The sequence below is a fragment of the Idiotropiscis lumnitzeri genome, chromosome 20, assembly GCF_059441095.1.
Source record: "Idiotropiscis lumnitzeri isolate Australia: NSW breed Sydney's pygmy pipehorse chromosome 20, RoL_Ilum_1.0, whole genome shotgun sequence".
NCBI classification, from domain to species: Eukaryota; Metazoa; Chordata; class Actinopteri; order Syngnathiformes; family Syngnathidae; genus Idiotropiscis; species Idiotropiscis lumnitzeri.
In genome coordinates, this window is record NC_142410.1 from 3,121,313 (window position 1) to 3,137,764 (window position 16,452).

The 16,452-nt window shown below is 37.7% G+C and overlaps 2 protein-coding genes across 3 annotated transcripts in view; one reads left to right on the plus strand and one right to left on the minus strand.

Annotated features, from left to right (window-relative positions):
• The window catches only part of mpripb (myosin phosphatase Rho interacting protein b), a 32,531-nt gene extending 25,139 nt beyond the window's left edge, over window positions 1-7,392 (minus strand). For both annotated transcript variants that reach the window (XM_088283914.1, XM_088283913.1), the window contains exons 1-3: window positions 6,405-7,392; window positions 1,637-1,714; window positions 690-755 (exon numbers count right to left, since the gene is read on the minus strand). In XM_088283914.1, the coding sequence (XP_088140040.1) occupies window positions 690-755; window positions 1,637-1,714; window positions 6,405-6,527 (267 nt within the window). In that variant the 5' untranslated portion in view covers window positions 6,528-7,392. The remainder of the gene's footprint in view (window positions 1-689; window positions 756-1,636; window positions 1,715-6,404) is intronic.
• Window positions 7,393-8,798: 1,406 nt separating this feature from the next.
• dhrs7cb (dehydrogenase/reductase (SDR family) member 7Cb) lies at window positions 8,799-14,734 on the plus strand. The gene is made up of 7 exons (XM_088283915.1): window positions 8,799-8,990; window positions 10,093-10,249; window positions 11,225-11,337; window positions 12,031-12,241; window positions 12,348-12,440; window positions 13,178-13,339; window positions 13,650-14,734. The coding sequence occupies exons 2-7, from the start codon at window positions 10,096-10,098 to the stop codon at window positions 13,853-13,855; spliced, it is 939 nt and encodes a 312-aa protein (XP_088140041.1). The 5' UTR covers window positions 8,799-8,990; window positions 10,093-10,095; the 3' UTR covers window positions 13,856-14,734.
• Window positions 14,735-16,452: the final 1,718 nt, after the last annotated feature.

Genomic DNA, 16,452 nt, shown 5'->3' on the forward strand with positions numbered 1-16,452 from the left:
GATGGATGTAAAAGCACATCATACTAAATCTTTCCTTGGTATCACTCAAATCTTGCTTTCATTTTAAAAAAAAAATCTTTGTCTTTGATGATTGCTATTTTATTGGTGTAACTGCGAATATTGCTGCTGTGACAATCCAATTGTCCTCACGGGATGAACAAAAGTAATGAAAGTTGATAAAGAGCAATACACCATAGCATTAAAAAATGTTAAAAGATACTGCGTGGATGGGTGCGGTGAACGAAATCACAACTGGCCCCAATGGAGACCCAAGCCATTGGGCAAACACGGATGAGCCTGATGACAAATAGACCATTAAATGTGCCGTTATATGCGCTCTGAGGATTTTGGAGAGTTCCTATCTTAGGGGTCCAGAACACTAAGCAGCCATTTTCCTGACCCAGTTTTCCTGCTTTGTGCAATAGATGAAAAGACTAGAGGACAATGAGGCTGCTAGTTTTGGAATCATTGTTACAATGAGAGGAAAACACAATTGCACACCAGCATGGGTGTCACTGGAAACACAGTGGAAACATGCAGGCACTATTGTTGTCACTGGCACACGAATGTGACTTAATAGCATCAGTCCCTTTGCCCTACTTGACCTACTCTGACTATCAAGAAGCTGCTCCTCCATATTTAACACAGACATCCACCGCTTCAACAGAGATGAGTGTTTTAATACTTACGGATTCATCCAGGGCAAAGCGCAGACAACCATGTTCGTATAATACGAAAAACCTCCGTTGCCATTTCTGTTGGGGGCAAAAAAATTGGAACATTATCAAAATGTTGACATAAGTATAGATGTTAATGGCTTACTAATATACAAGTTGGATTGGATCAGGAGGAGTTTTTAACTTGACAAGCCCTAGTAGCTTATTGCTAGTGATCATGATTGTCGTTTCTCTTTTCCAACAAAAAAATCTGTTCGATAGTTTTTGTTGGCTTGACCAACACTTTAACACCCTGACTGGGCGAGTACACATTTCTTACACAAATACAATGAAACTAACATTTTTAAAACATATATTTATTAGGCAATATATTTTTCGGTTCATCCATATAGATTTATCAATCATCATTGATCTTTTGACTGATCTTTTATAGACTTGAATACAGTACAAAGAAGCTGAATATAAACAAATCACTCAAACTTATTGCATTAGATGATGAATACGCAAAGCCAGATTTGACTCGGATTTGTGATACATCGGAATTGTACTACTCACGTTTCATGGGGAAATAAAATAAAGAGGGTGAAAAAACAGGATTCATTTCAAATGTGGGCAAAAAAAAATATGCATCTGCAGTGCAAAATTGGCCAAAGAGAGGCTTCAGAACCAAAGAACACTAGGAGCTATATTGCTAGTGCACATAGGGTGAAATAATGGACGTCAATCTCCAAATTCACGAAAAATGACCATTGAGAATTGTTAAATGTTACTTTGTGTTAAAAAAAAAGTAAATAAATATAAAAAAAATGCCTGTGCCAGAAACAACAGTTTCATGATGGTGACAGTTTGACTTTGGAATTAATCATTATTGGATTTAGTTTTTTTTAATTTGCTTCTGATTTCCGTAAAATCTAGGGCTTTCCATATCTTTCCGTATCTAATACAATACATGCACTTACTCGCGATCGCTGCATAGGATTGTCAAAGTCAGTTCCCTCAGGAGCCAAGCACAACCAGCCGCCATAAATCGGCTTAGCCTGTAAAAGAAGGAGAGGGAGGAAAGAAAAAAAAAACAGCCATTTAGGTAATAATTAAAACTTGGTAAGAGCGTGCAAGCTGAGGGGGATGGGAGAAGGAGAGACTGTAAATATGAGAGAAGCCTTTTGGGCTCCAGATGTTGCATCTGCCTTTGCGTTGCATGTCGAAGCCACACAAACCAGCAGGCCTTTTAGTGAAGTCAACTCTGTTTGATGAAATATTCCATTTTCCAGTTTCACCATGGCAAACGAGAACCAGCGTGATGAATTCATTTACTGGTGGCGTACTCAAAATAAACAAAATACATCTCACCATATGCTCGTTATTCTACTTTAGGACTCGTCTGACCACAGATTTAATTTATCCGATAGTTCAAATGATGCGTGAATTACGGTAAACCTCGCTCAAAAAGCCCTTTTTAAAACGCCACCTGCATTTTTACACACCAAAAACATCTTAGACGGTAAAAAAGATTGATCTTACATCAATTATAATATGGCCCCCTTCTGCTACGTGTCAACCACATGCTTGCCATAAACTCTAAGTATGAAAGGATATGTCAGAGTGAAATTAAATTGAAGGCCCAGACCTGACTTGACTTCAATCTAATGATGCACCTATTCCAGTTCTAGTCGTCAGTATTATACAACAAATTTGTATTATAAAATGTGTCCTATACAAATCATTCATTACCACTTCATGGTTTACAATTGGCCATTTTTGTTTCAGGGTGGGGATGTCAGCAGTCAGCCAATTTTAGCAAAAATGATGACGACAAGAAATTCCAGAACAATAGCTTGTGCAAACTAATAAACTCTCTGGAAACTACCGACAAATAAAACAAGAACCACACACTATATGTACACATGAAATGACCAATAACTGTCAGTTGGAACTTCGTAGATTTTGTTTTTTGTGGTCTGCTGAGCTACAGTATATCTGACGACATACAGTATTAACACCTACGTTATCCTACAAGCTTAGTACGCTACAGATCTTTCATCCGTTGAACAGTTCCGTAGGCAGAAATGGTTCACCATTCATCAAGCCATAGCTTGTTCATTTGATGACATGCTAGACCTGGGGCATCCCAAAAATTCTCTTCCGTGATTATATGTTCAACGCGTTTAACCGTCAATGGGAGACGCAAGGGCAACATAAAGTTGAAGCTGAAAAGACCAACACCTACATCATGAGTGTCACCGTGTTCGATTAAATCATCAGCATAACTGAGCAGTATGTCAGTCAGTGCAAGTAGACATTTGAAGAATATCAAGCAGAAAGTAAAACATTTCTGCACAGAGCTTTCATTAATCATATGGTACATGACAGGCATGCAATAGCTAAGCAGGGACCCTCTTCTTTTACACACTTGCATGTCTAAGCTTGTTTATACGCAACAAACCAATGAGTGATTATAGCTAGCATCTGGGTATTCTGGAATCGCAGACAATCGTAGAATTATTGACATCGGCTTCTATAGCACAGTGACGCCTGCTATATCGCGATTCTTCTTTTGCACCCCTGCTAATGCACATAGTAAATTTTTAAACAATTCCTGGGATGTTTAGGGTGAAAATCTCTCTTGAGGTCATGCAGAAGCATCCTAATCAGGTTGAGGTCAAGACTTTATGGAGATAAACGCTTGAATAAATTTGGAAAAGGTTACGAAAGGATCAGTCCACGTTTAGTTGAATTTTTGAAGAGGAACATACAATGGCATGTGTGCTAGTGATAGACCGATTATCGACCAGGCCGATTATCGGTATCAGCTCGTTTTTTTTTAATTTAAAGGCCGATAAAGTAAAAGCTGGTTTATTTTGGCCCGCTGCAGCACACTTCTCTCTCTCTCTCTGTCGTGCTCGTGGCCCTGCCTGCAGAGGCAGATTGGCCCACCCACAAATTGGTTACTTGCGCAGCCAATCGGCTGCCCGTTTGCTTTTTACGTCGAGTCAGATGCACTACTGGAGCGGTCCCATGAGCAGAGGAAGGTATAGTGACAGACTTTGCCAAAATTTTAATAAATGTGTGTCTACTACAACAAAGTTGTCTATTTTCTAAGATCTAAAAAAAAAAACGCCCTAACACCACTAGTAATTTAATAAATATGTATTTAAAGGCAATTAAACAAAGTCAAATTTCAGGGTTTTATTTTTTTTAATTGTGACATAATTCCACCCCCTTTTTTGTCTAGAAATGAATATCGGCTTCAAATTTTGGTTATCGGCCTCCATGACTAAAACTAATCCGTCTCGGGCCTGAAAAAAGCATATTGGTCTATCACTAATATACATAAAAAAATGGCACAGCACCTGCCTGTGAAACATGGCAGAGAGAACATCATGGAAGGGGCGTGCTTTGCTCACTCAGGGTCTGGTTACTGCGATCATGGTATTTTAACAGCTAGCCAGGTGAAATAGAACAACTGGACTGACGATGGACTCATAAAATCAATGCAACTATACACTGTAGTCCTCTTACTAGGAATCATCTATTTGATTTCCGCTTTTGATACTAGTATTTTTTCCATTCTTTTGCATACTCCTTAGCCTGTTCAGCGTCACAGGGAAGCCACAGCCTATCCAAGACATTTTGGGATTATATATTTTACAACCCGAGTCAAAAAGCAGCTTCTACAACCTCTACTCCCATTTCCCAAACCCACGCTTCTTTTCTCTCCATGTGACTCCATCTCCCACTCAATTAATCCCATCGCATCCCTCCAGGCCTTCAGCCACCTCTCCCACATGCATGTCAACTTTAGCCAGACAGCATTCTCCATCACTGTCCAGCCTCCCATCTCCTCACCCTGGCTGTGATTGATCCCACAAGTGCAACCAAACAAGGGCTGCCGAGTTTAAAAAAAAAAGTAACAGAGTGAAAAGGGAAACAGAAAGGTGGAATCCGTTGAGGCATTATAACTCATTTTAAAATACTCAGACTGTAATAAAAGCACTTCTCCAGAGTCCATCCCCCGACAGTCAACCTATCTTCCAGCAATCCGGCGGACAGTGTTTATATTGGATACCATCTTTTCATTCAGTGCTCATCTTTTTACATGTCTTTTCCATGTGTGCTATCTCTTCCAAAGGGGATTTCTTAAAGAGGCTCTGTCATCACACACCACTGTTTTATTTCAAAGTCAGAATACTATGTTTAGACAAGTGGGGGCATATAAGAACTAATAATAGTCATCTTCTTTCTAATCAGTCACAGTCTAAATCAGGGATGTCTAACATACAGCCCGTGGGTCGGATCAGGCCCACAAATGGGTTTATCCGCCCCGCGAAGATCTGGTAAAGTATAAAATTAAGTACAGCCCAACTGAATAAACAGCTGCCCCAAATTTGCCAAATAGCCGATTAGTTGTACACAAGTAAGATACACATCTGTAAATGTAATTCAATAGACTTTTACCATAACCTCAGCTATTTTAATATGTATAGTAAAATTCCATGTGGCGGTCAATCCGTAAACTTTTCTTTTAAAACTCTTGATAGTTACAAACAATGCTCAAATGAGCAGAGAAAGTTGAACATGGAATTGACCTGGATATCACTATTTAAAAGTTGTGGTTTTATTGGGAAAAAAACACGACTACCTAAAATCAAACATAAATGTGTTAAATATGTCACATTCAACTACTGGTAACATCAGGATAGCACGAAAAAGCGATACTCTGCGTAATATTAACACAAATTGCTTTTGTAATAAATCATGATTTTACTGGTCCAGCCCACTTGGTCATAGATTTTCCTCTACGTGGCCCCTGAGCTAATATGAGTCCAAAAATATTTACTTGTGACAAGACATAGGACGCACACATGTAAGATGTTCCCCAAACATGTTCTAATGCAATTTACAAAGGATCCTACTGAAAGGTAAATAATCCGCCTCTTTAAAAGTCCACACAAGTGTCACCAAAGAGATTTAAACTGTGATTCTAACAAGTGATTAGCACATGATACGTGAAATGCTAACCAGCAATAAATTGTGTTTGCTCCTGTACATTTGGACATAGAGAAAAGAGGATGCTGACGTTGCTTTTTGGCACTTAAAGCTTCTTCAAGAGCCCATCCTGTACGGTCTCATCATCTGGGATCAATTACAGGACACACCAGAGACTAAACTAATGATCAGAGAGTGAAAGAGCAGCTCAAAACACGCCTTGACTGCTGACGGTTCTGCACCAACTAAAATCTTTACACATCCTTCAACCAAGTCTTGATCATCTTGTTAAGGCAATCATTAGTACGGCATGCCCAGGGAAGCACACTGAAAACAAATGCATAATACAACAAAGACCAACCAAAGTCTGTACATGTCAGATGAAATAGAAATGATATACAGTTGATTTTACACATTAAACATTAGTTAATTTGGCAAGTCTTCCATCGCACCATAGATTCAGACAGTGCAGTTTGTCTTCATGTTTGTTTCTGTAATACACACTGTTAGAAAGCATTTTCAACAAACCAGGGGGAGAACATACTTTTAAGTATAAACAACACATTTAAGTGGTTCAACAATGGCTGCAATATGTAAACAGTAATTTTCCATTATTGGTTAGAAAAGCAGCTAAAGGCAATAGCGGGCAAATTGTTTTCACTGAGCACAACATACAGTTATTCAAGTAATAATAATTATGTGGAACAACAAAATGTGACCATTTCCTAAAATAATTCGTACCTGTGTTAAATCCTGATCCGTCAACAGATGCAACTCGCGAGGTTTGAAGCAGTTCTGACATTTGCTTTTGTTGAAAAAGTTCGCCTGGAATTTCCTGCAGGAATTTTCTTTAGCGGTAGACATCGTCTTTCACCTTATTGACGTTCCGCCCGATGTTCTCTGGGTGACTTTAATCAGCAGTGGAATTATAATCCTGCTGTTTGCTTGTCTCACTTCTACTCCAACTTCGAAAACGACCCGACGCTCCCATGCATTTTCCTAAAACAATGACCAAAAACCGGCTTCTGCTTCTTCTATAACTTGTTCTTATATCTTTCTCTGCTTGTTTATGTCCAATTTATTCCCCCCCCAGAAATAATTAGCTGCCATCAAGCCACCCTGCTCATCACTCAACCAGTGATGAATGCTTCTCAGTCAATGGCTCCGAACCACAATGCGAGCGAGAGGAGGCTAATATCCTGTTAGCTCGCCAGTGGGTCTCCAAATCAATAACGTGATGGCGTAAGCTGCAAAAACAAAGTTAGCACACTTGTACGACCATCAAACCTCGACGTGATAGTGTCCAACAGGCGACACCTAACTTCCATGTGAAGAAGTGAAATTTAAAAAAAAAAAAAAAAAAAAGGCCTTGCGGTCAGACAGCAGGTTATTATCCCAGTCGCAGGCGTTGGTCCATGCGAAGTTCACCCAGGCTAACTATTAGCAAGCCTCCTTGCTCACAGATACGCTAATGCTAAAGAAATCCTGTCCCTGTCGGCGTCTTCACTTGTTAAAAAAAACACTTTCTCAAACACCAAATGACTCCAATTGCCTTTTCTCTCCAAGATAAAAAGTCGGCATGCAGAGCGAGTACCATGCAGCCACTCAGTGGTCGTAAAATAAGTGTTTAAAGCTTGCTTCCATAACTAGCTTGGCTAGCTGCGCTGCAGTCAGTTTACAGTATTTTCCTCTTTCCCAAACCGAGCGAGGTGGGTGATGAGGAGCGACTTGGCTCAAGAGCTTGGAATGCTAGGAAATCTCGCGAGATCTGTTTAATGTCGCCATCCAGAGACAGAACATAGTATCGTCAATGTGATTAAGAAGAATATCATATAAATACAGAAAGAAACATATTATATTATATTATATTATATTATATTATATTATATTATATTATATTATATTATATTATATTATATTATATTATATTATATTATATTATATTATATTATATTATATTATATTATATTATATTATATTATATTATATTATATTATATTATATTATATTATATTATATTATATTATATTATATTATATTATATTATATTATATTATATTATATTATATTATATTATATTATATTATATTATATTATATTATATTATATTATATTATATTATATTATATTATATTATATTATATTATATTATATTATATTATATTATATTATATTATATTATATTATATTATATTATATTATATTATATTATATTATATTATATTATATTATATTATATTATATTATATTATTTGGATTTATTTGATTTATTGAACACACACTGGTTTTCCTCCTACAGTCCAAAAACACAACCAGTTCAGGGTGTCCTCCGCCTACTGCCCGAAGATAGCTGGGATAGCTGGAGAAAATGTGTGCATACGTGCAAATACATGCTCTTAAATCGTTTTTGATTGTATATTATTCAATGCATGTAAAAAAAGATCCTTACCAAATTAACCATACACTGTCACTTTTTTTCCAGTGCAAAAGGCTCTCGCATAAAAAAATATGCACTTTGGGCACCCGCAGATTCACATATTCAGGAATTTTCTTTTCCTTGACCCAAATTTTTTTTTCATATTTTGGATTTTTCTTATTAAGTTTACCTGGAAATGTATATGGAATGTTTATCAGAATTTTGATTTGTGAGAAAAAATAAATAACATGTATTTTTGGAAAATGAATAAAGGGGCTCCTCAGAGTGTGGTTACAGGCCACCAGTTGTCCAGTATACCACTTTATGCACAAAGTCACCTGGACCCTATAAGGGCAGACTGCATAGAAAATGAAAACGTGATAGTATAATGTATTACCTTGTGAATAGAAACATCATTCCATTAATTATGTGCTAAACAGAGGTAGGTATGACAGTCACTTCTGCTATTTCTTATTCACAAAAGTTAATAGTAATTAACTGTTCAATGTATGACAACACCAAATGTATTTCTAACCATTCAAAGTCTGTCAGAAAACTTCCAGAGCTTCTGTCACAAAAGGCAGCTAAATACAAACTAAAAGTTTTCCTTCTTGAAGTAATCACCCTGGAGTCTAACGCACTTCCCCAGCCAAGCGAACATACTTTAGATAGCTACTGTGCACCATATGTGAGTATTCATTGCTGACACCAGCCATGGCTATTCTAAGCAACAGGCTCTACTGGACACCAGCGGGTCAGAAAGACGAGCAGGGCAGCGTGAATGGATGAAGAGGGAGGAGAAAGGCCAATGTTACCTAACTAAAGCTGGAAGAAAAACTGCAGCCAGTCCTACCGACGGATTAGCTCCTTCCGCTGTGCTGTGAGTGAACCAAGAATAACAAGGATTACAGGTGTGTGAGTGTGTGTGTTGTGTTGTGTTATTTGTAGCGCTTATAAATATGCTTCAGAAGTTGCCTTACTCATTAGGAATCCAATCAGGCAGTCAAAATATGGATGGCCAGAGTTCATCATTAATATTACATTGGGATACATATTTAAAAAAAAAATCAAAATATTTCTAAACTAAATTAAGACGTAAATAATTTTGAGTTTGAGATATCCAGTGACAGTATTTAGGTGGTGGCACAGGGCAAGGAATTCTCGGGCAGGAGCTTGTTCAGAATATATTTAGCATCTCTTTTAACACACTTTAAATAGTAAGTGTACAGAAGTTTATTGCTTGTAAAGGGCTCGTGTTTAAAAATAAATAAATAAAAAAGGAAGAAAACTTGTATTCTTATTTTTTAGAAACACAAGAAAAACGCATCTATTCAAATAATTCAAGTTGTAAAAATGGTCATGAGGAACAATTATATAAGTGTATATAATAATATGGAGTTGTAATTAATTATTTTAATATTACCAGCTTGTGCATACAATTTAATATTTTTAGCATTATTAGAAACAAAGGAAATAAAAAACAAAATAACTATACGGAGCGACAAATAACAAAGTTGTGTCATACAGCTCAAACAAGCTGTAATTTTTTCTTTATTGGGGGTGGTACAGTAAAGCCTTTTCCAACTATCAAAAGTCTGCTATTTCCCGACGTATTTTGTGCCTGGCCACCTTACTTGATGTATATCATAAATGCAAAATCTCTCTGAATTTCTATCAAAAACTTACTTGATCCCAAATATAACCCAATGACTTTCCAAGTAGTAACTGATAATCTTGAATTACGGCTCCTTACAAATCATAACCATTCTCATGAGCCAGATAGTTTTATGTAATCAATGCCAAAGACAATTAGCAGATGGCATTCTCATGCTACACCAATATGGAGAATGTTCTTGATGGATGTTAGAACGTGCTTCAACTGTCATCAAAATATATCACAGGTGCTTCATGACGCTTCGTTTTCCCATCACTACCTAAACTAGATCAGAAGTGTTCTGTCATCAGGTTCTTATTGTTTTGTTCTCACAATGCTTCCCTTGCCTTCCTCTACAGAACATGGTCTTCCCTTCAGTGATGGTATTGCCCCTGCTGATCGTCATGGCGGCAGGGGTATATTACATCTACAATGAGGTCATGCAGTACATGGCCAAGTCTTTAGTGCGGAACAAAGTGGTGGTGATCACAGACGCCGTGTCTGGTCTGGGAAATGGTAAATGATATCAGTTATTAGAGCAAGAAACCTAAGAGCTTTCCTTGAATGTTTATCTATTACATAAAGGCAGTGGTGTCCAAATTACGGCTGAGGGGCCATTTGGGGTCCGGCATCCATTTTTAGTGGCCCGCAGCATATACTAAAAATTACTTGTCAAAAGGCTAGTATCAATGTGAAGGTGGGCAGGGTGTCAAATAATCTCTCAAAATTCATTTCTTCTACATATCCAACAATACTAATATACTATTTATGACTAAAATAAAACAATCACTCCTCAATATACTATGATGATTCAAGATAATTTTTGTTTTGTTCACTTCCTTTGTGTCAAGGTCTGATTCATGAACATATAACAATAATAATGGTCATCTTTTTTACAGGTTGCTCTTGTTTTGGGTCTGAATGTGGGGATTGTATTCGGCTTCTGTTCAAATCAGGGGCGGATCTAGTCAGGTGGGATACAGGGCTGTTGCCAACTCCAAAATCTTTAAAAAAAAATCCTTAACTATTTGCCATATAACTTTAATAGAAAGCTACTATGTAGCAAATTACCCAATTAATTAGAAAATATCAACAATTTAGAATTGCTTATTTGATTGATTTTTGCATATTTAATACATTTAAAGTCATGAATTTCAAAGTGCAATGTTCCATATTTCTTTATGCGGCCCTTAATCAAAAACGTTCGGACACCCATGCTTGAAGGAATAACACATTTTTAAGACAATTAAAATGCACAATTAGAAATATAATTTGATTTAGTATTATCCTACATGCTATTTTCAATAGATTGTTAATTTTATACATTAACTGCCATCTCCAAGACAATGCTTCAATTAGTTTCGTAAACACAAAGCTCACATTAAGAGCAATAAATATATTTGGAACTGCCTTTTGGCTTTGGCTACTTGACCCTGACCATCTCATAACCATTGACTGTTAACATTCACGTTAATGTCTGTTGTTTCCCAGAATGTGCTCATCTCTTCCATAAGGGCGGAGCCAGGCTCATCCTTTGTGGAGCCAACTGGGATAAATTGGAGTCTTTGTATGACTCGTTGACAAATGAAGCTGACCCCAGCGAGGTGAGACAAACACACTACAGTATAGATTTGATTATGATTTGGCCAACTTCCTCGCTGAAAGGATAAATGGATGGACATTTGTGGAATGAAGTGACCTTCAGGGAGTAGGCCAGACACAACATAAACATTAGGTGTGAGCTAAACAGGTTGTGTCCTTGTTTTCATCATGAGCCTCCATTCTGTTCCCATTTCCCCCAATCACCACTTCCTAGTCTGAAAAATACAATGGCAGGACATCTCTGTGACAGCAAGCTGTCCTTTATATACAGTATCTTTTACATGGGACTACACAAAGCACAAAAGATGTTAGTAAGCGAGACTGTTCACAGACAGTGGTCATGGAACGAAATGCGAAATAGTACAAGATAAAAAATGACAATGTTTAACAAATAAAATAATTACTTAAAGGGGAAGTCACTCCAAAAAATAGATGTGCAATAATACATTCTACCTACCATCTAGAGGAGTACAAAATATCACAGGTGCTTTGTGAAGCTCTGTTTTCCCATTACTAGGTTTTAGGTTTTGAGTTTCACAAAATAGAGCCTGTGCATCTACACAGTGTTGATAATGTGTGTACTAATATTTTGCCACATTTTTTCTTCAAATGAAAGATAATTGCTTCATAATGCTGGCAGCAAATACACTAGTCAGATACAGTATACCAACTAATAAAATTGTGTCTCTTCACAGACCTTTGCTCCCAAACTGGTAATCCTGGACTTTAGTGACATGGAGAGCATGGAAGACGTGATGACTGAGGTGGTAGACTGTTATGGATGTGTGGACGTGTTGATTTGTAACAGCAGCATGAAGCTCAAGGCTCCAGTACAGAGTGTTTCCCTGGAATTTGATAGAAACATCATGGACATCAACTACTTCGGCCCGACCACCTTGACCAAAGGTGAGGTGAATGTTCCGAGAGTATATTAATACAAAATACACAACTTCTCATGTTTATGGCAGCTATTCTCATTGATCGGTCATATCTCTAATTAATAATGTGGCAGGAATTCTTCCCACCATGATTCCAAGAAGATCAGGACAAATTATCTTGATCAACAGCATCCAAGGCAGATTGGCAGTCCCATTCAGAAGTTCCTGTGAGTTATAAATTTATAATGACAGAATTTATGGGAATGTTTGCGAGTTATGTGGCACATTGTGTGCATTGCTTGTGCAACTGGTACCCGGGTCATCAGGTCTTAATCTACTTCTTAATTAAACAATTAATTCTACTAAAAATGACAGCCGCCCTTGCTGGAATAGCACCCTATGATGAGATGCACAATTGTTGCCCCATCGTCATAGTTTTACTTTTCTGATGTCAATTAATTTGAAAAAACGTTTTTTTTTTACTTTATTGAGTCAATTAAAAAACACTACAGCAATATTCCGTTGAACACAATTATGAGGCAATTAATCACGTATCTTGGCATCTTCCATCATAAAAAACGCAAGGCACTATGCGCACATGTTCGACTATAAGATGAATAACTACATTTCCCATGATTCCTTACGAACGACCATTCACATCTGCGTTTTTGCGGCTCCTCTATAGAAGATTTCTCCACAAGGGGGCGCACATTCCACGTGATGATTTACATATCATGATACGAACATGAACACCCACCCATCCACATTTCACGTAATTTTTTGGTAGGGGGTTAGATATTTGAATGGAAATGCCACCTGCTGCAGCCACACATAGAATAGCTGATTATCAAATATAGGTGTGTATATGCGCTCTGACCAACTAATCAGAGGAGGGAAAATGCTGAAAAAGTACGTCCATATGCATTTGCAATGGGATGAGTGTATCCGTCTTCGCCCCAATCAGTTGCCGCGTCTAAGCATGCTGTCCAGGCCTTCTTTGACTGCCTCCGGGCTGAGGTGGAGGAGTATGGAATCACCGTGAGCACCATCAGTCACACTTTCATCGACGCCTCTGTTCCGTCGTCTCTCGAGAAGCCTGCCTCCAAACCAAACAGTTTGGCTGAATGTGAGTAGAAAAGCAGGTTATTGAGTGACAAATGTTCAGCGGAACCTCCAAAATATATCAGTTATGTGAATGCAGAAATTGAGATCAATTAAAGTAAAATCTGTTTCAGATATCAAACAACAAATCAACGTTATGAGAAGACTTGTTTACATCATTTTATTAATGCGCATTCAAATTTGGAGTAGTTGACTTTGGAGGCTCCACAGGAACTGGAATAATTCCAGAAACTATTCCAGAGTTGATATCTGTACATGAAATTGTGTCACCTAATTATTTCGAATTCAACTTGGATATTAATGTGTTTGACTAGTTGTAGCCAACCAGCTGAGCCACGGAGTGCGCCCTTCAACCCTGGCCAATGAGATTATGAGAACGGTGAACCGGAAGAGGAAGGAGGTTGTGCTGTCCCATCCTATTCCCAGGGTGGCTGTTTACCTCCGATCATTCCTACCCTCTTTTCTTTTTGCTGTCCTGGGTGCTGGAGTGAAGGACTCTGTATTGGCTGAGCAGATGTAGTAGCATGAAAGTGGAAGAAAACAAAACAAAGAAAATTCAATTTTCTTTTTTTTTGCCTGAATGTTCAGCTGGATGTGATTATGGGGAAAACAGATGGTTAACAATATTAAATAATAAAGCAAAATATTCTCTCTTAAAAATACACTTAAGTGGTCAAATACCAACTTATATTAAATTATTGTTAAAATTTTAACAAAAAAAGATATATGGTCAGGCAACACAAGGCATATAACAAACATATAGAAAGAGTTGGATTGAGCAATTACTCAACTACCAAATAAAAAACAAAGTAAATTTTTGCTCAACAATGTGGAGTCATTTTCTTTACATTGTTTTTTTTAATTTTTTTTTTTCTCTTGGAAAATCCTAACGAAGGATATAACACGATAGTTAAATATTTCCTGGATATGTTTTTCGCAAACCGCTAGGGGGCAGCAATGCATTTCCTTTATGGTCCAAAATGAGTGCGGAGATTCTGACATTATTAGTTCATCTAGACTGTGTATTTATAATAATATATAGTGCAGTGATTATTAGAACAAAATATTGATTTTTACCGAGGTTTGTTTAATTTTTTATACTGATTATTTTTCATGAGTTTAGTGAATTTCAATCACAATGTGTAACATATCACCAAAATTCATAATTGCAGTGTTTTTCATCAACGACCATTGTGTATTCAAAGACTTAAGAAATTCATACAACTGATACCAGAACAATTATCTGTTACTTATTAGTGTTCTTCTTCATCTACTGCAGCGATTACAGTTTTAAAATCAGTGCTTAGTCCTTGGTGATGTCTGACGATTCCTTATATGAGACAACATTTAGCCTATTGATGCTGCTGATGATCATGCATGTCCGACTGCTACCTGTGTGTTTTCCTTTGTGTGTGTCTGTGCGCCTGTGTGTGCGTGGACATGAAGTCCAGCTGGTAAGCGGGAAGCTGTCCTCCAGGTCACCGCCCTCTGGGGAGTTCAACATCCATTGTCTCCATGCCTCCGGACAGGAATGTGCCTGTGATGTTGCATGAATAAATTCAGTTCGATGACATTTGCGCGTGTCAAACAGGAAAGATTTCTGAACAGCACTCAGCTGGACTCTCCAAATTGGCATTTTTTTTTGCTGCTTTGCCACATTTGCACATGACAGACAGAACAGCCAAGTCATGTATCTTTCATTGCAAGATGGAGAGCGAGAAAGACAGACAGAGACATTTTGAAATTCACTTTTTTTTTTCCAAAGCGAGAGAGACATAGAGAGACAGACTCTCAATGTGAACACTCAGACTTAGATACGAATAATGTATCGAGGTGTGTACTCTTTTATTTGAATGATTTCAGCCTAATAGTTTCTCTCAATCATCACTCTCAGCTCTCTGATGAGCAATATGTTGATCACGCTCAAACACTGCCAAGATGATTGTTCTCAAGCGATATTGAAAGTGACGCATCCTGAATGTGCGCCATGACTTATATATGAGAATCGCCTCACAGGGACCCGTGCAGCTCCGAAATGGTCTTACCATGAGAGAGGTGATCACCCTTATCAATTTTTAAGGCCCAGGTTATTGACACAAACCTGACTTATGGAGGTTATGCGGAGGCCATGGTATAATGATTCCTTAATCTTTCACATACAACACCGTAGGGACCGTCTCTTACTTTAAATCATTGGTTGATAGATTTTTATTGCGTCAATGATTATTACAGTAATATCAGCACAGTGGGGTTCGCTTTGTTCATCTGTTGTAACGCTGGATGTTTGGCCTTTTTCTGCACTGTGGAGTAACGCTTCAATGATATCCCGTGCTTATAGTTGAAAACAATCTGAAAAACAAAGAGCATTAACACCCACAGAAATATGACACTTATGGTTTCTTCATCCATTTTCTACTGCGCAATTAGGACATGTCCATTTCCAGCTCTATGGTTGTCGTAACAAGTTCCGTCTTTGCTATCACTGCTACCGTTGTGGTGGATTCACAGCAAAATCCAAAGGAAATAAATGGAATTTATGGCGTTACAGTGAATTAATCCTTGAGATGCTCAGTGATTTCACAGTAAATCTCACAAGATTTAGTTGGCATGCAAAAATGTGTCATATTTGACCAATTTCTTTATAAGCCTTCATGGAGAATTAAAATACTCTTTCAAGGTTTAATCACGGCATTATATGTCTTATCAAGATGTCACATCAGTCATGAAAGACCTCCTAATCCCAACCAGTGTTGTTTAGTTTAAAGATTACACATATTCAATCTGCAAGAGAAACTTTGCCTTAATCCTCAAAACATCCCAGCATGCCTTGCTTCTCATACCACGTCACCTCGGAAACGGTTTCTCAGTCACAACAACAGACCTTATGAGAGCAAAAAACTGTGCTGTCTGTCTCAGATTCATGTACGGTTAAGTGAAATGTTGATAATGATAAACCGTTACTGTTCTTACTCTGCGGACAAAAACGCGATTGTATTATTTCTCATGCCCCCTCAATCCAAGAGGGACCACAGAGATAATTATTTCACAAGCGGATGTGGAAGAGAGATAAAAATCAGTCCCAAATTCTGGTAATAAGATTTACAGTTTGGGAGATTA